Genomic DNA, 25,058 nt, shown 5'->3' with positions numbered 1-25,058 from the left:
TCAGCCTGTTCTTCATGTTATATGGACAGCACCTAGTGCTTGCAGACATGAAACAAACAAAAATTGTTCAGAACCTTGGACCTGATTTATCATGTATAAAGTTTTTCATATGTGAGCAAAAGTGATTATTGACAGTCTCCGCCAGAATCTAACATTTGTTATGAATCTAAAAGTAAAAATTTTCTTGTATCCCTTAGATACATAGTTTTTTAGAATTGAAGGTGACTGATTCGTTGTATCATAGTCTATAAAATTTCTTGAATTTATACAAGTCTGCATTTTTGTACCAACTTTGTCATTTCACTGGCTAAGTAGTCACAGGCAAGTTGCTTCCCCCCCCCCCGCCCCCTTTTTATGGCTGCACCTGCAGCATATAGAAGTTCCCCGGCCAGGGACTGAATCAGAGCTTCAGCTGCAGGCGCAGGCCTACACCATAGCCACGGCTATGCTGCCGGATCCTTAACGCACTAGCAAGGCCAGAGAGAGAACCCACATCCTCACAGAGACTGTCAAGGTTCTAAGCCTGCTGAGCCACAATGCAGGGACCTCCTGCAGGTTGTTTTATTTAAACCACACTTTTGTCGTTTGCAGTGTGGAGTTATGATTATGATAATGACCAACACTTAGGATTTGTGAGGATTATAAAGTTCCTAGCACAATGCCAGTTCCATTCTATTTTGTATTTACAGATGTTGAAATGTACAATTTTCATTTTAGGAGCTTAATAAAAAGGATATCCAGACTGTTTCAACCATTTTGGTTTCATTTGGAAGATGTGGCAAAAATATCAGTATATTGGGGCAAGCTGGACTTCTAACTATGATAAAACAAGGTCTAGTCCAAAAGATAAGTATAGAACGTGTAACACACATTCATGTGAGGGAAATATGATTAAAGGTCTGCTTTGTAATAAATGGTTCAAACTGTTAAAAAATAAATTTGGAAACTATAAAATCTTGAGATAAAATATTTTCATAACCTATGGTATATGTTAGAAAAATAAAAATGTAGAGAAACTGTATATAGGCTCCTTGCTAATCATGTGAATTTAAGGTCACAAGATTCCCGAAAACCTTTGCTTAATTTTCTCTTTAGCTCATCTTAATCACTATCTGTTTTTCTTTTTATATTGTTTATTATCTGTTTCCCATGCTAAAATGTAGGGTTTGATTTTTATCCGTTTTGTTCATTGTCGTATACCCAGCACAGAGAACAATGCCTAAGACAATGTGAACTCATATCTGAGTTAATTAATAATGTAAAATAATAACCAATTTCAATAGTATGCCAAAATAATCTAATTATGATAATTTATTTTATCTGTTACGTGATTGTACATGAACTGAGAATTTGAATGGGGGACAAAGATCATCTACTTTGGAAATGAATTAACTTCATCCATTTGCATCTTTAAAATGGAAACATATAGGAGTTCCCGTCGTGGCTCAGTGGTAAACGAATCCGACTAGGAACCATGAGGTTGCGGGTTCGATCCCTGCCCTTGCTCAGTGGGTTAACGATCCAGCATTGCCGTGAGCTGTGGTGTAGGTTGCAGACGCGGCTCGGATCCCGGGTTGCTGTGGCTGTGGTGTAGGCCAGCGGCTACAGCTCCGATTAGACCCCTAGCCTGGGAACCTCCATATGCCATGGGAAGCGGCCCTAGAAGAGGCAAAAAGACCAAAAAAAAAAAGGGGGGGGGGACATATAGTGAATTATCAAAAAGCAAAAACCGTGAAGATGTTTAAGAGCATAAATTTACTTTGATGCAATGCTGGAATTTTATTTCGATATTTCTCTATTAGGTTTACTGTTTGTGTGAATACATTCTTAAAATTGTAAAACTGAATTCAAAGTAACTAATGTATACATTTCTTTTTTTTACATGGTTGCCTGGTTTGAAAAATCCAAGGAGATTATTCTGAGTCAAGGAAGTTCAAAAGATGAAGCTGTTATAAATATGATAGAAGACTTTTTTGATCTTTTGATGGTAACAGTCACGTTGATTCACCAATGTTACAAAGCATGTGTTTATTTAAAAACAATTTGTGTTCTCGATGCCCTGAGCCTAAAAAAATCACTAACAGATTGGCTAGTGATTTTATCCTGATTAATTAAGTAATCACATGGTTAAGTTCAAAAGTTACATGTTACTTTAATACTATTTGTAATGATTTAAGTATAAGAGAGTAAGTTTTCAATTAAATATTATTCACTTTCTTTTCAGGTCATACATGACATTGATGATGAAGGTATCATGAACATTCTATTTCTGTTGGAACAATAATTTGCTGTTAGAGTTTTGGTATAATTTTGCAATTCTCATTGTATTGTCGTATTAGGAGTTCATTACCTAATTCATGGATCAACAGATCTTTTCTGTAAAGGGTCAGGTGGTAAATATTTTAGACTTTGTGGGCCAAGAAAGAAAATGAGGGTATTATGTAAGTACTTATTAAACTGGAAAGAAAACAAATGTCCACAAATGTTTTATTAATGCAACTCAAAATATAGCAATAATCTAGTACAGTGTTTTTGTGATACAGGTCTATTAATAAGAATCTCAGTCTCTCTTTTTTAATTTTTATTTATTTATTTATTTTGTCTTTTAGGGCTGCACTGGCAGCACATGGAGGTTCCCAGGCTAGAGGTCGAATCAGAGCTGTACCGCCAGCCTATGCCAGAACCACAGCAACGCAGAATCCGAGCTGAGTCTGTGACCTACACCACAGCTTACAGTAATGCCAGATCCTTAACCCACTGAGCAGGCCAGGGATTGAACCTGCATCCTCATGGATGCTAGTCGGGTTCATTAATTCTTAGTTAAGGTTCAGAGTTAGTGTTTGCTGTTAAAAAAATTAATTGCAAATGTTTATTTGTTCATGCTTATCTGTAATGAGGTTTTGTATTTATTGCATTAGAAAAATGTCTTTTTATGCAGATAATGCCGAATACTGGTATCAGTTCATGAACATGATTTTTAATTGAGCATATTCATCACTTGGAAGTCATTTATGGAAATATTTCAAACTTTTGTTCTTAATATTTGCCATTTAGAGTGTCATTGCCATGAGATGACTTTTAAGGACTTTTAATGACTTTTAAGGACTTTTAATCACTTTCAGTTGAAGGTTAGGTGGAAGCTCTTCAGTTGCACAGTTAAATGAACTTTGAAATAAGGAAATTTCCTTTGCACTTACATCAGCATCTAAAAATGCTGCTGGGTCTGTGGTTGGAGCTTGGAAAAAATATATCCCCTATAAATTTGTGTTGGGAATGGAGATGTCACTTCCTGTCTTAGCTTTTGATAGCCTGGAAAATGTATAAAGCAGCTGCACATTACTTGTGATTCAGATGACCATAGTTTCATTGAAGTAACTTTACTGAAGTATAAGTTTCTCATGTAAATACTATTTTGCCTTGGAGTTTGAGGTTGAATTCATTAAGAAACCTTACCAACTCTGCAGCCCAAGCTAATTACCAGAGCCTTTCAGTGGTGGTTGATGGTGGCTCATTTTATCAGAATGAATGAACTTCACCTGAGACTACTGGCTCACTAAATCATGATAGGTATTTCCACAGAATACCTGCTGATGAATACAGCCATAGGAAAAGGGGCAGTGGGTCAGATTTGGTCTGTGGGCCATAGTTTGTCCTTGGTCTCATGAAACAAAATTCTCAGTAGTACAAGGAGAATACAGAACATGTTATAACTCATAATTTCACTTGTGCTTGGCATTGCCTAGTGCCAGACAGTTGGTTCAAGTTATTTTATCTCTGTGTTGGTTGAGGAAGAATTATCTATGATTGGTAATTGAGCCTGGTGAATTGCTTATAAATAAAGAAACAGCTATTTGCTGCCTTCAAAGCCAAAACATTTTAAAAGATCAATTGCTATTTATTTCAGTAGTAGTTAATGCTACCTTTTCATAGGTTTCTTTGCAATTACCTAACAATCTAGTCTCAATTCTTAAGTTTTTAGGGGAGAAAACAGTCCTAAAGCACCCATGATTATGAAGTGATTCAACTTTTTTTAAGTAAATCATTTTATCTTTTCACGTAATTCAGTGATTTTTTTTCTTTTAATGTAGTTAGTTACCTTATAAAACTGTACATTTTCTGTTGCAGTATTGCCATTATTTAAAATTATTTTAAAAATTTGCATCATGAAATTAGCATGTGGCAGATTTCTCTGAATATAGTTAATGTTAATAAAACCTTGTCTTTTGAGAGGACAGGGTCACATTTAGACATAGGTGAGGATATTTAGATCTTTATAAGATAAAGGGTGTTAATGGCCATTATGGAGTTTTGAAAGTATGACTGTAAATTACCGAGGCCAGTTTTTGTGAAAACCTCAAAATAGAAGTTTTGAACTATATCTGTTTATCCAAAAAAGTAATACTGCTTTATGTGCCTAAAAGAAGCAGCTGGATCTGGGGTTATTCCTTTGCCAGAGTTAAGATTAGTCACATCTGTTGAATGGTGATTTTTCAGTTACATAGCTAGTTAGTGGCAGAACCAGAACTGAATTTCATGTGTCCTGGTGCCAGGCCAGTCAGTGGGCCTTCTTCTGAACTGAACTAGTATGTCCTTTCCATTAACTCATATGAGAAAAGATTGTCATTTAAAAGAGTTTAAAGTACACATTTGCCAATAACTTAACACTTTTATTCAGGTAAAAGGCAAGTAGTGGAAAGTTTCATACCCCGAATTTGTGCCCTGGTTATTGACTCAAGAGTGAATATTTGTGTTCAGCAGGAGGTAAAGTCATTTTTTTAGATTTTCTTTTAAAACCTAAAGAGAAAATGAAGAAAGTTTGGTAGCAATTTATCAAATTGAATAATTATGTTATCTTGGCATTAAATTAATTTTAATATGGTCTGTTTTGATTGTCCTAACAATTCATTGCCTGACATGAGTATATTATATGTGTGTGTTGGAAATTTATAATCATGTGAGTTTGTGTATACCTATAGCTCATATGAAAATATAAACTATACTGTCTACATATTTGGAGTTCTTAAGTATTTAAATGCTAAAAATAACTTGTATTAGTGTCTATGTGTATGTACATGTGTGTGACCACAAGAACAGATATCAATGGGGTACTATCATTTGCTTCCTTAACTCCTATAATAGAGTAGTAATAAACACATGTCATGCTGCTAAGAGTATAACTGCTTTAGGTACAGGAATCATGGTATATTTTGTTTTTGATATTCTGTGTTTTATATTTTCTTGTATTCACTATTTTATACATACATACTTTCCTCCACCCTTTATTCCTTGTATAACATGCTGTGATTAACTGTGATTAAAAAAAAATAGGCTTCTAAGTTTATGTACCTAGAATATATCTCTAAGTACTTAATGTTTCATTGAATATATAAAGTTAACGGATTAACTTTTTTTCTTTTCTAGACTCTAAAGAAAATGAATGCTATGCTTGACAAGATGCCTCAAGATGCCAGGAAAATACTCTTTAACCAAGAAATGTTGATTCTCATGTAATAATTTGTGCTTTATGGGTAAATTAGTGGTTCAGGTCAAGAATATAATAATGTTTTATAAGGCAAATAAGGCAACCATGACATCCATTAATAATTAAAAATAATAAACTATTGTAGATTTCTAATATAATTTATGAATATGTTTTCTGCCAAAGTCGTATTGATACTAGTCAACATATGAGCTTTATATTTAATTGATAGTAGTCCTAGTATATAATCTGTTGTTTTGATTCACAGGAGTAGTATGGGAGAAAGGATTTTAGATGCTGGAGGTATGTTTTTTCAAAATGTTCATATTTGAAATTATTTCAAATTTATTATTAGAATATAGTATCTCAATCAAAATAATGTTAACATTGTAATGTGAAAATAGGGTACGTATAAGCTGTCCATGTACAATCAAGCAAGTTTTAATTGCTCTAATAAGTAATTAAAGGATAAATATCTGAGGGACTAAAAATAATAAGTGTTATAGTAGGAGTTGTCAAATATAATTTGTGCCTAATGGTAGATATATGAATCATAACTCAGTTTCCTAATAGATTTGAATTCCCTTTGCCCAGAAATGTCTTAACTGTATTATATGAAATTAGAAGGTTTGATATTCTTGGGACTCATATATTTGAATTGTAAAGCTATGTTTTTCTTTAAAGAACTCAAATTGTCTTTCCTAAGTTATGTCAATTTAAAAAAATGCACAACCTGAAAGCTGAGAGTTAAGCTTTACTTGGGGCAAAATTAGGATTTAAGTCAGGGAGACAGCATCTCAGGTAGCCCTGAAAAAACTGCTCTGAGGAGGTGAGGGGGTAGCTAGGATTTATAGGAGCTTTTTCAGCAACAAGCGAGTAGTAGAAACAAAAGATTTACAGAACCAGATTATCTCAAGTTAAGGAATTCAGGGGGAAGAAGCAAAGGTCTGGGCTTAGTGGAATCACCCTTTGATATGGCACTTCAGCAATTGGGGTCAGTATTCTTTGTTTCTTTCCTGAATTCCCTCAGGGCTCACTAGCTCACCCTTGCGAGTGGCTACATTCACAGATGACTGTGACATCTTTCTGTTTTTAGAAAGAATAGCCCTGGCAGCAGTATTTCAGACAGCTCTGAGATACTGCCCCAAAGACGAAAGGGGGAATATCAGTATATATATGATGAAGGTGAAGGGGGAAGTGCATAAAACCATGCACACATCTTATAGAATTTTGTCGCTGGTCCTAAGGTTATTACTAGACACAGACATCAGTTGTCATGAAGGATTTTGGAGTTTTTCTGGATATGAGGAGATGCAAGTATTGGGCTCATAAAATCTTATAAAAATATCTGTTTCAAGATCCATTCTTTCACTTTTCCCAGAGCACAGAGTGCCTCATAACTGGTCTCCACCTTGAGCTCCGCTCAGGGGGTGCAGCATGTCAGCAGCTGCAGTAGCTCATGATTTAATCCATGTAGAGGCAGATGGCATGAGCCAATCTCCAGTTCAGAGTTACATATTAGAAAATTTTGATGTAGGAGTTCCCATCGTGGATCAGCAGTAATGAACCTGACTAGTATCCCTGAGGACGAGGGTTCAATCCCTGGTCTTGCTCAGTGGGTTAAGGATCCAGTGATGTGGTGAGCTATGGTGTAGGTCGCAGACAAGGCTCGGATCCCACATTGTTGTGGCTGTGGCATAGGCTGGTAGCTGCAGCTCTGATTCGACCCTAGCATGAGAACTTCCATATGCCATGGGTGCAACCCTGAAAAGACAAAAAATTTGATGTAGTGATTTACGTATAGAATAAACCACTGGTTTAAAGTGCTTTAGAATAACTGTAAGGAAAACAAAGATTACCTGTGATTTATAGACTTTTGTGTGAATTATTCTGCGTTCACAACTCTTAATAATAAAGTGACACAATCTTTGCATATTTGGGCGTTTTTTAAAATTTCCTTAAAAATTTTTTTTTTAGTTCTGTCTGCTGTTAGTAAATTTGTTTTTGTTATTTGGTCTGTATTCATTTCTATAATGATAAGATATTTCTAGTCAATATGAAGAAAATGGCAAAAGATGAGTAAATTACAACATGTTCCTTATTTCTCTTGGTTGTTCTAACACTTTATAAAGTATAGTGACCTCTGTAAAGTCTTAATTTTCATAATTTTAATAGTACATTAACAATTTTTTTTAAAGATTATGACTTACAAGTGGGTATCGTAGAAGCTTTATGCAGAATGACCACAGAAAAACAGAGGCAAGAACTAGCATGTCAGTGGTTTTCAATGGATTTTGTTGCTAATGCATTTAAAGGAATTAAAGACTCTGAATTTGAAACAGTAAGTAGTATCAGAATAGCAAGTTAACAATAGTTCTTTATAATTGCTGTGTTTTTAAAAACTCTCTCTTTTTTAAAATTAGGATTGCAGGATGTTTCTCAACCTTGTAAATGGCATACTTGGAGACAAGAGAAGGTAAACAATGCAAAATACAACCATTTAATGATTAAACAGAGCTCAAGAGAGAGCACACACCGCTAGGCTGAAATAATCCTCCACTGGTCTTATTTGACTTTGTACTTTTTAGTGTTTTTTTTTTTTTTTTTAATTTTTTTATTTTTGCTTTTTTGGGCTGCACTCGCAACATATGGAGGTTCCCATGCTGGGGGTTGAATTGGAGCTACAGCTGCCAGCCTACACCACAGCCACAGCTACAGCAACGCCAGATCTGAGCCATGTCTGCGACGTACACCACACCTCATGGCAACACCAGATCCTTAACCTACTGAGCGAGGCCAGGGATTGAACCTGCAACCTCATGGTTCCTAGTCGGATGCAGATTAGTTTCTGCTGCTCCACGATGGGAACTCCTTTTTTTTTTCTTTGCACTTTTTAGAGGAAAACTTTATTCAGTCAATATCAGTTAATAACTTTGTCTAAAATTGGTTTACTATATTTTAGAACTGCATGTACTAAATTGTAAATTTAATGTTTAAGGAATTTTTAAAAATCTAGGTATAAATATCACTTGAGCTACCTCCTTTGTTCACATACTGGAGTAAAACTATATAGCAGATATAAATTATCTTTTATAATTAACATACTCTAAGGATGTTCTTTCTGAGGTTATTTAACCTCAGGAATGGTCATGGAAGGATAGGTAATGTAAATTTTTATTACTTCTTTCAATGACAGAAGAACTGAGTATTTTTAGTGCAGTGCCTGGCACCTTATAGATGCTCAGGACACATTGGATGAATGAGTTCACATTTGTTTTCCCTACTAAGGAAACAAAAGATAGGTTAAGTGCAAGAGTCATTCTGGTTAGATTTGGATAATAGGTTCCCCTCTTACTATTTTAATGTTGGACAAGTTATTTAAGCTTCCTTGCCTCAGTTTCCTTAGCTATAGGATAAGAATACTAATAATATCTACCTTTATATGTTTGTTGTAAAGATTCAATGAGATGGTTACATGCTATGTACTTATAACAGCATCTGACCAAGAAAGTATTCCGTGAATTCAGCCATTTTTATTAGCACTTCTATTCTCCTTCTCCCATCTAATCCTTTGGGAACTTCCATTATATTACTAGTATAAACTAAATTAGGAATCTCTGCACATAGTCAATAGCATGAAAAGTAATTTGGTACAGTTTAACTTTAGTCAAAGTGGTAGGTCGAGTAGTATCCTCAAAGTAATATGTTTTCTCTCAGAAAGAAATTTCCATTAAAATCTTTAAAAAGTGATGAAGAAGGAAATACAATTTATTTTAAGTTGTCACTACTGCCCAATTTCCTTTTGATCCTAGGTGTGATTTGTATGGCTCATCAAGATTATGCTGTGAAGGCTTGTTAATTTTTTCTTTAACTCAAGCTGCTCTTTATTTCAGGGTCTTTACATTTCCTTGTTTATCAGCGTTTCTTGATAAATATGAGGTAAGTTTTCAATTTAATAAATTTTAATAGATGAACTTTGATTCAGGGATCGAGTGATTTCAGGTCACAAATTGACAAGAGCATTATTAATGTTATCATAATTACATCACAGATATAGCCAATGCATTATTCTTTATCTGAAGTGACATTTTATGAAATGGCATGTTTGTAGCCAAGGATAAATGAAATATAAAAGCTCTACTTGAAATTTTTTTATTTTTTTCTTAATCAAGCCCATTATTGTTTATTGTTGATGAAGATATTCAAACATGAAAATACTTTAAACTTTATTTGCACTTGGAACAGTTGTGATTTCTTGAAGCTAGCTTTCTCCTGTGTGAAGTATTAAGCAGCATTTCTTTCCCTTGTTTCTGAATTGATTTAAATGCTGTACATGTCTGCTTTTTATCTCCCCTTACCTTCTAGCTATGTTCTTTTCTTTTTCCTGAAATTCAACTATAACATGCTCGTAATTTTCTTTTGTCACTTTTGAAAGCGTAGTGTACTAGTTTTATATGTTTATTTTATTAGCTGCAAATACCGTCAGATGAAAAACTTGAGGACTTTTGGATAGATTTTAATCTTGGGAGCCAGACTCTGTCTTTCTACATCGCTGGAGACAATGATGTAAGCTTTATTTCCTCTGTACCATTTTATATGTGTGTGTCTACACACACACACACACGCATATGCACAGTATTGTCATTCAATTTAGGAATATGGATTTCTGGGAACTCCTGTTGTGACTCAGCAGGTTAAGAACCCAACTAGTCTTCATGAGGATGTCAATTCTTTCCCTGGCCTCCTTCACTGGGTTAAGGATCCAGCATTGCCGCAAGCTATGGCGTAGGTTGTAGATGCAGCTCAGATTTGCTGTGGCTGTGGCAAAGGCTGGCAGCTGCAGCTGTTTCATCCTCTAGCCTGGTAACTTCCATGTTTCACAGGTGCAGCCCTAAAAAGAAAAAAGAAAAAAAAGAATGTGGATTTCTTTGTATATTTATTTTCTTGCTGTTTTAATAGTTATCACTGTTACCTCCAGTAGTTTTGATTAGCATGGTAACCTATCAAGCTAATTAGAAATGAAAATTATTTCTGATGTTTTATTGTAACAGAAAAAATGCTAAAATTAATGCTAGGTTTTTTGTTTGTTTTTTTCATTTTAGGGCCTCATCTGCAGCATATGGAAGTTCCCAGGCTAGGGGTCGAATTGGAGCTGTAGCTGCTGGCCTACACCGCAGCCATAGGAATGCCATTTCCAAGCCACATCTGCAACCTATACCACAGCTCATGGCAACGCCGGATCCTTAACCCACTGAGTGAGGCCAGGGATCAAACCTGCATCCTTACAGGTACTAGTTGGGTTCATTACTGCTGAGCCATAACAGGAATTCCTAATGCTAGTTTTTTAATATAAGTTTTTCAGAAGTAAATTACATGTTAATGATAAAATTTAACATTCACATGAACAAAATGAATTGAATCTGGAAAAGTTAATAGTTATTCAAATACAGAGGCACTCAGTTAAAAATAACATCAACAGGAGTTCCAGTTGTGGCTCAGTGGGTTAAGAGCCCGACCAGTATCCATGAGCATGGGTGTTCAATCCCTGGTCTTGCTCAGTGGGTTAAGGAAGTGTTGCTGCAACCTGTGGTGTAGGTTGCAGATGTGGCTTGGATATGGAGTTACAGTGGCTGTGATGAAGGCCAGCACCTGCAGCTCCCTAGCCTGGGATTTCCATACACCCCAGGTGCAAACCTAAAAAAAAAAAAAAAAGATGTAACATTGACACATAATGACAAATGGACTTACTCATTTGTAGAATCTTCTATTTAAGAATAGTGAAGGATTGATTATTATGGTAGTATTGAGAAGTGAATTTTATTTTTTCATACATGATGATTTTTATTTTTCCCTTTATAGCTGACATTCAGTGTTCTTTCAGTTTTCTAATGCACAGCAAGGTGACCCAGTCGCAAATACATGTATATGTTTTTTTTTCTCACATTATCATGCTCCATCACAAGTGACCAGACATAGTTCCCCTTGCTATGCAGCAGGATCCCATTGCCTATCCATTCCAAAGGCAAGAGTTTGCATCTATTAAGCCCAAATTCCCAGTCCCTCCTAGTCCCTCCCCCTCCCTATGGGCAACCATAGTCTGTTCTCCAAGTCCATGATTTTCTTTTCTGTGGAAAGGTTAATTTGTGCCATACATTAGATTCCAGATACAAATGAAGTCATACGGTGTTTGTCTTTTTCTGACTTACTTCACTCAGTATGAAAGTATCTAGTTCCATCCATATTGCTGCAAATGGCATTATTTTGTTCTTTCTATGGCTGAGTAGTCATCCATTGTGTATATATACATCTTCTTAGTCTGTCGATGGACATTTAGGTTGTTTCCATGTCTTGGCTGTTGTGAATAGCGCTGCAATGAACATAGGGGTATATGTATCTTGTTCAAGGGAAGTTTTGTCCAGACATATGCCCAAGAGTGGGATTGCTGGGTCATGTGGTAGTTCTATATTTAGCTTTCCGAGGTACCTCCATACTGTTCTCCATAGTGGTTGTACCAATTTACATTCCCACCAACGTGCAGGAGGGTTCTCTTTTCTCCACGCCCTCTCCAGCATGTGTTATTTGTTGACTTGTTAATGACGGCCATTCTGACTAGTGTGAGGTGGTATCTCGATGTAGTTTTGATTTGCATTTCTCAAATAATCAGTGATGTTGAGCATTTTTTCACGTGCCCGTTGGCCATCTGTATATCCTCTTCAGAGAAATGTCTGTTCAGGTCTTTTGCCCATTTTTCAATTGGATTGTTGGCTTTTTTGCTGTTGAGTTGTATAAACTGTTTGTATATTTTAGAGATTAAGCCCTTGTCAGTTGCATCCTTTGAAACTATATTTTCTCCCATTCTGTAAGTTGTCTTGTTTTTTTTTGTTTTTTTATGGTTTCCTTTGCTGTGCAAAAGCTTGTCAGTTTGATTAGGCCCCATTGGTTTTTGTTTTCGCTTTTATTTCTGTTGCTTTGGGAGACTGACCTGAGAAAACATTTGTTAAGGTTGATATCAGAGGATGTTTTGCTTATGTTCTCTTCTGGGAGTTTGATGGTGTCTCGTCTTACATTTAAGTCTTTAAGCCATTTTGAGTTTAGTTTTTTTTTTGTGTGTGCATGGTGTTAGGGTGTGTTCCAGTTTCACTGACTTACATGTGACTGTCCAGTTCTCCCAGCACCATTTGCTGAAAAGACTGTCTTTTAGCCATTTTATATTCTTGCCTCCTTTGTCGAAGATTAATTGACCATAGGTGTCTGGGTTTATTTCTGGGTTCTCTGTTCTGTTCCATTGGTCTGTATGTCTGTTTTGGTACCAGTACCACACTGTCTTGATGACTGTGGCTTTGTAATATTGCCTGAAGTCTGGGAGAGTGATGCCTCCTGCTTGGTTTTTGTTCTTGAGATTGCTGTGGCAATTCTGGATCTTTTGTGGTTCCATATAAATTTTCGGACTGTTTGTTCTAGTTCTGTGAAAAATGTCATGGGTAATTTGATAGGGATTGCACTGAATCTGTAGATTGCCTTGGGTAGTATGGCCATTTTTACAATATTAATTTTTCCAACTCAGGAGCATGGAATATCTTTCCATTTCTTTGCATCCTCTTTTATAGTTCTCAGCATGTAAGTCTTTCACCTTCCTGTCAGGTTTATTCCTAGGTATTTAATTTTGGGGGGTGTAATTTTAAAAGGCATTATATTTTTGTTTTCCTTCTCTGGTATTTCATTGTTAGTATACAGAAATGTGACTGATTTCTGAATGTTAATCTTATATCCTGCTACTTGGCTGAATTTGTTGATCAGTTTGAGTAGTTTTTGTGTGGCGTCCTTAGGGTTTCCTATGTATAGTATCATGTCATCTGCACACAGTGACACTTTTACCTCTTCTCTTCCAATTTGGATACCTTTTGTTTCTTTTGTTTGTTGATTGCTGTGGCTAGGACTTTCAATACATGTTGAATAAAAGTGGTGAGGTGGGCATCCTTGTCTAGTTCCAGATTTTCGTGGGTAGGCTTTCAGCTTTTCTCCATTGAGTAGTATATTTGCTCTGGGTTTGTCATAAACAGCTTCTGTTATATTAAGGTATGTGCCCTCTATACCCACTTTGGTAAAAGTTTTGATCATGAATGGATGTTGGGCTTGGTCGGATGCTTTTTCTGCATCTACTGAGATGATCATGTGGTTTTTGACTTTTCTTTTGTTAATGTGGTGTATGACATTGATTGATTTGCGTACGTTGAACCGTCCTTGTGAACCTGGGCTGAATCCCACTTGGTCGTGGTGTGTGATCTTTCTTCTATGTTGTTGGATTCAGTTGGCTAAAATTTTGTTGAGAATTTTTGAGTCTATATTCATCAGAGATATTGGCATATCATCTTCTTTTTGGGGAGTATCTTTGTCTGGTTTTGGTATTAGGGTGATGGTGGCTTCAGAGAGTCCTTGGGAGTGCTCCTCCTCCTTCAACCTTTCAGAAAAATTCAAGAAAGATGGGTTATAAGTTCTTTGTATGTTTGGCAGAATTCGCCTGTGAAGCCATCTGGTCCTGACTTTTGTTTATAGGGAATGTTTTTATTACATATTCTGTTTTATTTCTCTTTCTTTTTTTTTTTTTTTAATCTTTTGTCTTTTGTTGTTGTTGTTGCTATTTCTTGGGCCGCTCCCGCGGCATATGGAGGTTCCCAGGCTAGGGGTTGAATCAGAGCTGTAGCCACCGGCCTACGCCAGAGCCACAGCAACGCGGGATCCGAGCCGCATCTGCAATCTACACCACAGCTCACGGCAACGCCGAATTGTTAACCCACTGAGCAAGGGCAGGGACCGAACCCGCAACCTCATGGTTCCTAGTCGGATTCGTTAACCACTGCGCCACGACGGGAACTCCCCCTGTTTCATTTCTAAGGATCAGTCTATTCAATTGATTTCTTCTTGATTCAGTTTTGGCGGGCTGTATGCCTCTACAAAGTTGTCCATTTCTTCCAGGTTGTCAAATTGGTTGGCATACAGTTGTTGAGAGTATTCTCTTACCTTTTTTTGTGTGTATGCTGTATCTGTTGTGATTTATCCTTTTTCATTTCTTATTTATATGGATTTTTTTCTCTCCTCTTCTTGGTTATTCTGGCCAGTGGTTTGTCAATTTTGTTTACCTTTTCAAAGAATCAGCTCTTGGTTTCATTAATTTTTTTTTCTATTGTTTTTTGAATCTCTATTTTATTGATTTCCTTTCTGATTTTTATGATTTCCTTCCTTCTGCTGACTTTAGGTTTCATTTGTTCCTCTTTTTGTAATTCATTTAGGTGATAGGTTAAGTTGTTGAGATTTTTCTTCTTTTTGAGGAAGCCCTTCATTGCTATGAATTTCCCTCTGAGCACTGCTTTTGTGGCATCCCATAGATTTTGAATGGTTGTGTCTTCATTACTATTTGACTCAAGGTATTTTTTAATTTCCTTCTTGATTTCCTCATTGACCCATTGGTTTTTTAGTAGCATGTTGTTTAGTCTCCATGTAGTTAATTTTGTCTCATTTCTTTGCTTGTGGTTGATTTCTACTTTCATGCCATTGTGGTCAGAGAAGATACTTGAAATAATTTCTATACTCTTAAATTTGTTAAGGTTAGCTTTGTGCCCCAATATGTGATCCATCCTTTAGAATGTTCCATGTGCACTTGAGAAGAATGTATATTCTGGTTTTTTTGGATGTAATGTCCTGAAAATGTCGAATAAGTCTAATTTTTCTATTGTGTCATTTAGGATCTCTTTTGCCTTATTGATTTTCTGTCGAGAGGATCTGTCCATTGATGTGAGTGGGGTGTTAAAGTCTCCTACTATGATTGTATTCCCATCAATTTCTCCTTTTATGTCTGTTAGTATTTGTTGTAAGTGTCTGGGTGCAACTATATTAAGGGCATATGTATTGATGATTGTAATATTCTCTTCTTGAATGGATCCTTTTACCATTAAATAGTGTCCTCCTTTGTCTTTCTTTATGGCCCTCATTTGAAAGTCTGTTTTGTCTGATATGGGTATTGCAACTCCTGCTTTCCTGTCTTGTCCATTGGCGTGAAATATCTTTTCCCACCCCCTCACTTTCAGTCTATATGTGTCGTTTGCCCTAAGAAGAGTCTCTTGTAGACAGCAGATTATAGGTTTTTGCTTTTTTATCCAATCTGCCACACTATGTCCTTTGATTGGAGCATTCAGTCATTGACATATAAGGTAATTATTGATATGTATTTGTTGCCATTTTAAACCTTGTTTTCCAGTTGAGTCTATATTTCTCTTTTCTTCCATTCTTTTTTTGGTTGTATGGTTTCCATTTATTTTATGCTTGAGTACTTTTCTTTTTAGTTTTTTTGAATGTAGTGTTTGGTTTTGATTTGTGGTTGCCCTGTTTTTTAAGTATGTTAATCTTTTCCTGTATCTGCTTGCTTTAGCTTGATAGTCATGTAGGATTAAACACATTATTAAAAAAAAAAAAAAAGAATGTATTTTCTTACTTTCCTTCCCCATATTCTATGATTTTGAAGTCTTTTTTTCTTACTTTCCTTCCCCACATTCTATGATTTTGAAGTCTTTTTCTTTTTTTAAACATCTTCATGTTTAGATTTGTATGATGGCTTATTTAAGTGATTGCTTTCCAATTGTGGTTTCCTCCATCCTATTTCTTCTTAATTCTTTTTTTTATTTAGAGAAGCTCTTTCAGTATTTCTTTTAGAATGCATTTAGTATTGCTGTACTCTTTTAGCTTTTGTTTGTTGGAGAAATTGTTTATTTCTATTTTAAATGATATTCTTGCTGGATAGAGTATTCTAGGCTGCAAAATTTTTCCTTTCAGAACTTTAAATATATCTTGTCACTCCCTTCTGACATGTAGTGTTTCTATAGAGAAATCAGAGAAATCAGCTGATAGCACTGTGGGGGTTCCCTTATAGTTAACGCTTAGTTTTTCTTTTGCTGCCTTTAGAATCCTCTTTTAGTCTTTAACTTTTGCCGTTTTTATTATAATGTGTCTTGGTGTGGGCTTGTTTGGGTTCAACTTGTTTGGGGCCCTCTGTGCTTCCTGTGTCTTGATATCAGTTTCCTTTAGATTTGGAAAGTTTTCAGCCATAATTTCTTCAAATATATTTTCAATCCCCTTTTCTTTTTCTTCTCCTTCTGGAATTTCTATTATGTGTAGATTGGCCCACTTTATATTTTCCCATAAATCCCTTATATTGCTTTTGTGTTTTTTCATTTGGTTTGTTGTCTGCTGTCCTGATTGGATGATTTCCATTATTCTATCTTCCAAGTCACTAATTTGTTCCTCTGCATTATTCATTCTGCTCTTTAGTGCCTTTAGCTCAGTTTGTGTCTCCGCAAATGAATTTTCTAATTTTTTATGTTCCTCCTTTTATTTTCTAGTTCTTTTCTAAAGGAATCTGCATTACTGTTTATCTCTGCTTTTAGTTCGTTGATATTCAGCCTTAATTCCTTCAGTATTTTCACTGTCTCCCTTTTGGACTCAATGTCTTTCAGACTGCAGAAGTCCGTTTCATTTTTTGCTACTTCAGGTGAATTGTCCTGTTCCTTTAACTGGGAATGGTTTCTGAGCTTCTACATCTTGCTTAAGTTTTTCTTTTTCTGTGGGTTTAGGGAAGCGAAACTATAGTGTTGGGGGCTACTTCTGTGCGAGAGCACCCCTTTGTATTTTGTGGGGGGTTACTATTTATTTTTGGTGTGGGAGTTTGGATATTTGCTGTCTTTTTCTTTGGTGTGAGCAGGCTGTTATTCCCAGGGTGCTGAGTGTGTTTCCAGGGAGAAAGCGGCCATGGGTAGGGCTTATAGTCAGTGCCTGGTTGCTGGGCTCTTAACAGCAGCAAGGACCTGCAGGAAGGTGCCACTGGCTACTCCTAGTTGCAGGGCCCTGGGAAGTGGTAATGAGCCTTATGCAGATTGACAGGGTGCCCAGAGCATTTGGCAGTGGCAGCAGCAGGATGTGTGAATTCCCAGGAGAATGAGAGCCACAACAGGTAGTGTTCATTTGCAAAGCCTTCCTCTGAGGTGATTGGAGCCTCAAGTGGTGCCTGTTCACGGACCCCTGCTGTAGCATGCCAACCTCTAGAATCAGTGATAACTGTGGTGGCTTGCCCCCGCCACCTGTAGACCATGCAAGAAGCACCTCGTCCCACGTAGGCCATGCAGGAGGTGCTGCACCAACTGCTCCTAGTTGTAGGGTCTTGGGAAGGAACAGTGATCAAGCATCTGCACACCACCCAGAGTGTTTGGCAGTGGCAGCTGCAGGGCTGGTGTGTTCCCATGGGCCTGAGAGCAACAATGTGTGGTGCGTGGTTGCAGTGCCCTCTTTTTTTTTTTTCTTTTTTGCCAACCCCTGTGATGACTGGACTGCAAGCGGAGCCAACTTGCTGGCCCCCAGTGGTGGCAGGCCACACCTCCCTCTGGCCTCTGAGAAGACCACCGCCATTTGTCCATGCCTCCTGTAGATCACACAAGAGGCACCACATTGCACTTAGCCCAGCGCTACCCTCAGCCCACACAAGAGGTGCCTGGCCACCCACAGCCTGGACAAGATGCGCCCAGTCTCCTGTAGCCTGAGCAAGTGGCTTCTTGCCCCCCGTAGCCTGCACCACGGCGGCCCTGCCCTCTGAGAGCATGCGGGCACATGCTCAGGCCCAAGGAGACTCCTCTGACGCTCCGCCCCTCCTCCTCTCACCCTCCTCAACAATGGAGCCTTGCTTCTCCTGCAGGCCCAGCCCTTCTCCTGGGTTCCCTCCCCTGTGGCGTTCCACTCCCAAGCCTGTAGCACACTGCTCCTCTGCCTGTAGTGCACCACTCCTTAGCCCCTCAGGCTGTCCCCACACAGCCAGCCTAGTCCTCTTCCCCGGACTGACCCCGGAGCCTGAGTCTCAGTGCCCAGCCCCCACCCGAGTGTCTCAGGCTGTGGTGTCCGGGCTGGTGGTTCAGATGATCTCTGTGGCTCTCACTCTACTTTGACCTCCTTAGTCCAGCTGCTCTGCTTTTCTCGGTGACTTTGAGGTCCCTCTGTCTAAGCTGATCCTCCTGGTCGGTTAGGTGGCTTCCCAGGATGTGGGTTCCTTTTCTCTTTCACAGCTCCCTTTCAGGAGTGCTAGTCCTGTCTGATTCCTTTTTTCGCTCTCTCTTTTTTCCTTTTGTTCTACCCAGTTATGTCAAGAGTTTCTTGCCCTTCTTGAAGGTTTAAGTTCTTCTGCCAGCATTCAGTAGATGTTCTGTGCGAGTCGTTTTACATGTAGATGTGTTTTCTTGATGTGTTTTGAGAGGTGAGCAAGATGTCTTACTCCTCTGCCATCTGATCTGCCTCTAGAAGTGAATTTTAGATCTTTTCTTTCTGTGCTATGTCTTTGCTGTGTTTAAACCTTCCAACCAAGTGGTATGTCTTCTACTGACCTCTTTTTAATCTGAGGAAAATTCTTGAATCATTGTTTCCAAATAGCTGGCACTTAATATTTGCTACATTGGCATACTTGTAGTCACTTTGACAAGATCTGAGCAGGAATTGATCTGCATTTACTAACCTAATTGTGGCTGCTGATAATATAAAGAGGCTTTTTACGCTTTTTTTTTTGTTTTTTTTGTTTTTTTTTTTTTTTTTGTCTGTCTCTTCTAAAATCCTGCTTTTTGTTCCAGGTAAACTCTGTAGACAAACATGAGCCAAATGCCTTTTAGGATTTCCACATTCCTTTCTTTTTATTTTAACGTGCCTTCTTAGAATGCTTACTGAAAATTGGATTCCAAAAACTAGCACCACTACTCAGGGTTACTGATGGTTTTCATTAGTGTGTTAATCTCTGCAGGGTTTGTAGGAGTATTGTTAACTGGATTTTCTTTAGGAACTGGATTTTATTTTGGGAGAAGAGGATAGAATAGGATTGATGTGGTTTCTGACTTCACTTGCTTGGTCTAATGGAATATTCAGACCAGAAAATAATTATAGTATTATACGTGACAGCGATAGAATAAAATGCATTTTTAAGTATTAAGTGCCTTCTGTGTTCCAGACACTGGTCTAGAGGTGCTGAGAGACTCTTCTTCCCACAGTTATAGTTAGACTCCTCTCTCCCCTGGATTTCTGGAGCAGCAGTACATTCTCCCTGTACTCTCTTGCTCCCCTAGATGCTATGCTCCAATATTGTGACTGCCTAAGATCCTTCCGTTGTCTCTTTAACACGGTGTGTGATGGCTTTTATGACCTGGCCCTGGTTGTTTCTCTCATACGCTCAGAGTGTTCTCTATGTTTACTATGTTCTAGCCACATTCTAGATCATGCTTATTTCAGGTCTTTCTGTTTGCTGGTTCTTCTGCCTATGGACCTCCAGATCTTTGCATCTTAGTTCCTTCCCATTTAGATTTCAGCATAAATATTACCTCCTTATAGAGGTATTCTGTGGTAACTCAGTATAAAGTAGCCTTCCAGCCATATCATATCACATTGTCCTGTTTTATTTCCTTTCTAGTAGTTATTGCTATTTAAAATCCTTTAGTTTATCTAGGATTTTTTTTGCCCATTTTCCCCTCATAGGACATAAGATTTATTAAATTGGGGACTTGTCTTTTTCTCACTCAAGGGCTCATATATTTTAATAATGAGTAGATAGAATACTCAAAGAACTGAAGGATACGTAATATGGTTAGTGCATAGAATTCAAGGGAGATTGGCAAGAAATAAGGCAGTGTGGAGCCAAAGAAGGGTTATAGATAGGACATAACATCAGTTCAACAAATATTTAGTAAGAGCTTACTGTGTGCCAGATAATTCGCTAGGCACTGAGGATCACATCTGTGTGAAAGATTCCCCTGGTGGAGAGAAAAGGTTTAAAAGGGACAAGACCAGAGGCAGTTAGGAGACTTTTGTAGTAATCCAGGTGAGAGAAATTGTGGTGGCATAGTCTTAGAAAGTGACATTGAGAAAGGATGGAAATGGATGGATTCCAGAAAAACTTGAGAGGAAGAATTAAGTAGACATGGTATTTATTTATAATAAAAAGAAGAAGGATTAATAAAAGTTGGTAACTGGTTGGATGGAGATGCTGTCACAGGATGATAATTTCTGTATGAGAAAGATGAGTTCAGCCTTGAGTGTTTTGATTTGGAGGTGCTTGTAGGATATTCAGCTGAAGACCTCTCGTAGGCAGTTGGATATATTGGTGTGAAGTTCAGAGTAGACACCTGAGCCATAGGTGGAGATTTAGAAGCCCTCCATATTTAGATGATAAATAAAAGCATGGGACTTAAGGAGTGTCTAGATAAGAGAACTGAGAAGAACACAAATTTATACAGGATAGGTAGAAGGGACTCTAGCCTGAAGGGCACTTGACGAACCGGCTAAAAAAGAACATATTAAAAAGCTATCAACTTATAAAAGGCAAAGGAAGAGTTATATTTATCCAGTAATAAATGTTACTGGATAATCATAAAACTGTGTTTTAGGGGAGGAAATGATCATTACTGTCAAAACAAATGTTAAAACTGGTGATCTGTGAAAGAGCAGTTTCACTAAGTATTGGAATTAGGCAGTCTTGAAAAGTTGAACTATTTGTAGAGAAAGTAAAGACAAATTAAGGGGAAGAACATAGAAGGAGCTAAAGCGAGGTATGGATTCAAGGGAGGGGTTTTTAAATTGATGGCTGGGGTGAGAGATTGAAGAAAAAATTGAGGTCAAGAGGAAGAGAGTGTAATGGAGGGAGAGTAGGGGGTGAAGACGAAACAAGTGGGCACAATATATTGGTAACTGGTTTTGGGGGTTGTTGGTTTGGTTTGGTTTGGTTTGGTTTTTTCTGTGCCCTGTGGCACATGGAGTTCCCAGGCCAGGGATCAGATCTGAGCTGCACTTGTGACCTAAGCCGCAGCTAAGGTAATGCAGGATCCTTCCCCCACTGTGCCTGGGCTGGGAATAGAACCTGCATCCCAGAGCTCCCAAGGGAGCTCCCAAGATGCCACCAGTCCCATTGCGCCACAGCAAGAACTCCTGTTGGTAACTGTTGGAACTATTACCCTGTTGGTAATAGGAGTAAGGGCATAGTTTGAATTCGCCATACTATGATTTCTATTTTTAAAAGCATGTTTGAAAATTTATGTAATGTAGACTTTTTTTTAAAAAAGGAAGGCTTTAAACCAGGTGTCTCCATATGTGAAGAAGAGTCTCTTCGAAGTTCGTGGTATGTATGCCAGCTCATGTGTGCCATAAAGGAGCAAGGTTTTACAGCAGAGAAATAAGAAACTGCTCAAAGCACTGGGGGGAGAAGAGGATACCAACCCTTTCCTCCTGACCCTGAGGCTTTGAGGTCTGGGAGAGTTAGCACCTTAGCTGGAGGCTGCCCTCAGAGTACAGGGAAGAGGTGGAGGATTTAGCGGAATTTCTGTAGGATGGGTGTTCCTTAAATAGCTAAAGATTTGAATCTATTTTCCTCATAAGATTCCTGGAAGGTTTTAGGATCCCATCTTTTAAGAATGGTTCTAATTGTTACTATGAGTTTTTTAGGTGAATTCATATTATTTTATTCATTTATACAGATGTTCAAGGAAAATACTCGGGAGGGAAAAACATTTTAGGTTATTATTGATATGCATTCAATGTTTGTATCTAAGAACATAACACAGAGCCCACTCACAGGCCCCGGTGGTGATTAATGCATGGAAATTGGAGGATGACTGTGGTTTCACAAAACATTGCAGAGGACAAATGACAAGATTTGGTAATTTTTTTTTCTTTTTAGGGCCACACCCATGGCATATGGAAGTTCCCAGGCTAGGGGTTGAATTGGAGCTATAGCTACCAGCCACAGCAACATGGGATCCAAGCTTCCTCTGTGACCTTCACCACAGCTCATGGCATTGCTGGATCCCTGACCCCTGAGTGAGGCCAGGGATCAAACCCAAGTCCTCATTGATACTAGTAGGGTTTGTTTCTGCTGTGCCACAAAGGGAACTCTAGGATTTGGTAATTTTTTTAAAGGAGTATACTCTAGTAAATATTAATGGATAATCATTCTTTTTTTGATCAAGAATAGGAATTTAGAATTTCCTTCCTGGCTCAATGGTTAAAGAACCCGACTGGGATCCATGAGGACTCGGGTTTGATCCCTGGCCTTGCTCAGTGGGTTAAGGATCTGGTGTTGCTATGACCTATGGTGTAGGTTGCAGACGTGACTCGGATCTGGTGTTGCTGTGCCTGTGGCTTAGGCCAGCAGCAGTAGCTCCGATTTGACCCCTAGCCTGGGAACTTTGATATGCCACAGGTGTGGCCCAAAAAAAGAAAAAAAAAGAGTTATAATTCAAAAAAGTAATCAGTACTGTCATTTACCTTTAAGAATTAACAAATATTAAATGTGACAAGTATAATATGTAATCAATTGATGTAGCAAGAAATGTGTTACTTAGTTATACTTAGTAAAAAAAAAAAAAAAAAAAAACTACCTTTACTGTTTGTATATGATGTTTAAAGGAGATTTAAAGCAGGAAAAAAATTATTTTTTACCAAAATCTATTTTTAAATTTAAGGATCATCAGTGGGAAGCAGTCACTGTGCCTGAGGAAAAAGTGCAAATATACAGCATAGAAGGTATTAAACTTTTTTCCTATAATTGTCTTCTTGATTCTTATTATATGGAGTATAAGTTGCATACTGTGTGGAAAACCACATAGTCTAATAAAAGCAAAATCACATTTTCGCATGTTTGCATTCATAAATTTGATAGTCCAATATCATCAAATTCCCTTACCCCGCAATACTTTGTATTTATTTCCTTCTCTATCTAATCTAAAACCATGATCAATGTGTCAGTGCGTTCAAGGCTCTTGCCCTTGTATCGTATTTGTTTGATTAGGTCCAAACATTTATTCTTTCTCCACTCCTATAACTGGAGTTGTGTAACACTAGTTGGAAGAAGTCATATAACTTGGAGAACTGGTACCAACACAAATTCAGATATGAAGACATATTTTAATTATTTCAGTGGGCATATAATGGTATCATAATAGGTTTTATTTGCATTTTCCTAATAACCAGTGATGTTGAGAACTTTTTCATGTACTTAATGGCTATTCATGTATCTTCCCTGTGAGGTATTTCCTCAAATATTTTGGCCGTTTTTTAATTGGACTATCTTTTTATTGACTTTTGACTTCTTACATACGCTGGGTACTAATCCTTTAGCATATATGTGTTCTTTGAGTATTTTCTCCCAATCTGTATCTGTCTTACATATTCATTTTCCCAAGGGTGTCTTTTTTTTTTTTTTTTTTTTTTTTTTTTGCTTTTTAGGGCCACACCCATGGCATTATGGAAGTTACCAAGCTAGAGGTTAAATCGGAGCTACAGCTGCCGGCCTACCCCACACCCACAGCAACGTGGGATCTGAGCCAAATCTACGACCTACACCACAGCTCACAGCATCGCCAGATCCTAGACCCAGTGATCAAGGCCAGGGATCAAACCCATATCTTCATGGATACTAGTCAGATTCATTACCTCTGTGCCAAAACAGGAACTCTGCCAGTAGTGTCTTTAATGAGCAGAAGTTTTTAAACTTGAAGTTTATATGATCTATTTTCTTTCGTGGTTATTGCTTCGTGTGTCCTAACATATTTTTGCCTAACTACCAAGTCACAAAGATGTTCTCCTGGTTTTTTTTTTTAGGATTTTTATCTATCTCAAATTAATACTTGGTTATGGTATGGCACAGAAGTTTAGGTTCATTTTTTCATATGAATATACAGTTATTCCAGGACTATTTGACAAAAAGGTTTTCCTTTTCCCACTGGATTTCTGGTTCCTTTGTTGAAAATCGAATGACTGATTCAGGTTCAGGTCTTGTTCCTATACTCCATTCCATTGATCCATTTGCCATTCCCTATGCTAGTTTATTACCATAGATTCATAGTGAGTCTCAAAGTCAGCTAGTGTAAGTCTTCTGACATTGTGGGTGTTTTTCAAGACAGTTTTGGAAATTCTAGACCTTTTGAATTTCCACTTAAATTTTAGAATTGGTTTATCAATTGCTACACATTACCAGCTAGAATTGTGACAGGGTTTGTGGTTTGATACAGGGAGAAATAACATAACAATAGTATTTGAGTTCATGAACATGGTATATATTTTTCCATTTATTTAAGTCTTTAATTTCTGTCAACAATGTTTTGTAGTTTCCAGTGTAGAAGTCGTATACATCCTTTGATGAACTTCTTCCTAAGTCTTCAATCTTGCCTTAAATGTTTGTAAATAGAATTGACTTGATTTCATTTTCCAAATATTTTTTACTGGTATATAAAAATACAGTTGAATTTGAAGTACTTCGCTTGTTTCCTATGACCTTGCCAAAATCTCTGTTTGGTTCTAGTACTTGCAGTGTAGATTCCTGAGGGTGGTCTAGGGATCGTCATGGTATCTGCGAGTAGAGCTTGGTTTTACTTGCTACTTTCTGATCCTTATGCCCTTCCTTAACTAACTTCCTTCTTCGTCTTTGTTTCTTTCCTCCCTCCCTCCCTCCTGCTAGTCTTTTCTCCCTTTATTCCTTCCTTCCTCCGTTTGCCTTAGTACGATGGCTAGAACCTCCAGT

At 37.6% G+C, this 25,058-nt stretch overlaps 1 protein-coding gene across 8 annotated transcripts in view; it reads left to right on the top strand.

Annotated features, from left to right (window-relative positions):
• SYCP2 (synaptonemal complex protein 2) overlaps positions 1-25,058 on the top strand; it is an 86,323-nt gene that overhangs the window by 7,605 nt on the left and 53,660 nt on the right. For 5 of the 8 annotated variants that reach the window (XM_021078150.1, XM_021078152.1, XM_021078151.1 and 2 more), the window contains 11 exons: positions 718-846; positions 1,883-1,987; positions 2,225-2,249; positions 4,676-4,761; positions 5,422-5,507; positions 5,748-5,782; positions 7,678-7,820; positions 7,903-7,955; positions 9,373-9,418; positions 9,950-10,045; positions 23,002-23,062. In XM_021078150.1, coding sequence (XP_020933809.1) covers positions 718-846; positions 1,883-1,987; positions 2,225-2,249; positions 4,676-4,761; positions 5,422-5,507; positions 5,748-5,782; positions 7,678-7,820; positions 7,903-7,955; positions 9,373-9,418; positions 9,950-10,045; positions 23,002-23,062 — 865 coding nt within the window. Of the gene's footprint in view, positions 1-717; positions 847-1,659; positions 2,250-4,675; positions 5,783-7,677; positions 7,821-7,902; positions 7,956-9,372; positions 9,419-9,949; positions 10,046-23,001; positions 23,063-25,058 lie in introns of those variants that run through there. The other 3 variants (XM_021078153.1, XM_021078154.1, XM_021078155.1) reach the window with 3 other exon arrangements.

The sequence above is a fragment of the Sus scrofa genome, chromosome 17 (genome assembly GCF_000003025.6).
Source record: "Sus scrofa isolate TJ Tabasco breed Duroc chromosome 17, Sscrofa11.1, whole genome shotgun sequence".
Lineage (NCBI taxonomy): Eukaryota > Metazoa > Chordata > Mammalia > Artiodactyla > Suidae > Sus > Sus scrofa.
This window is presented reverse-complemented; position numbering and strand designations above follow the sequence as displayed.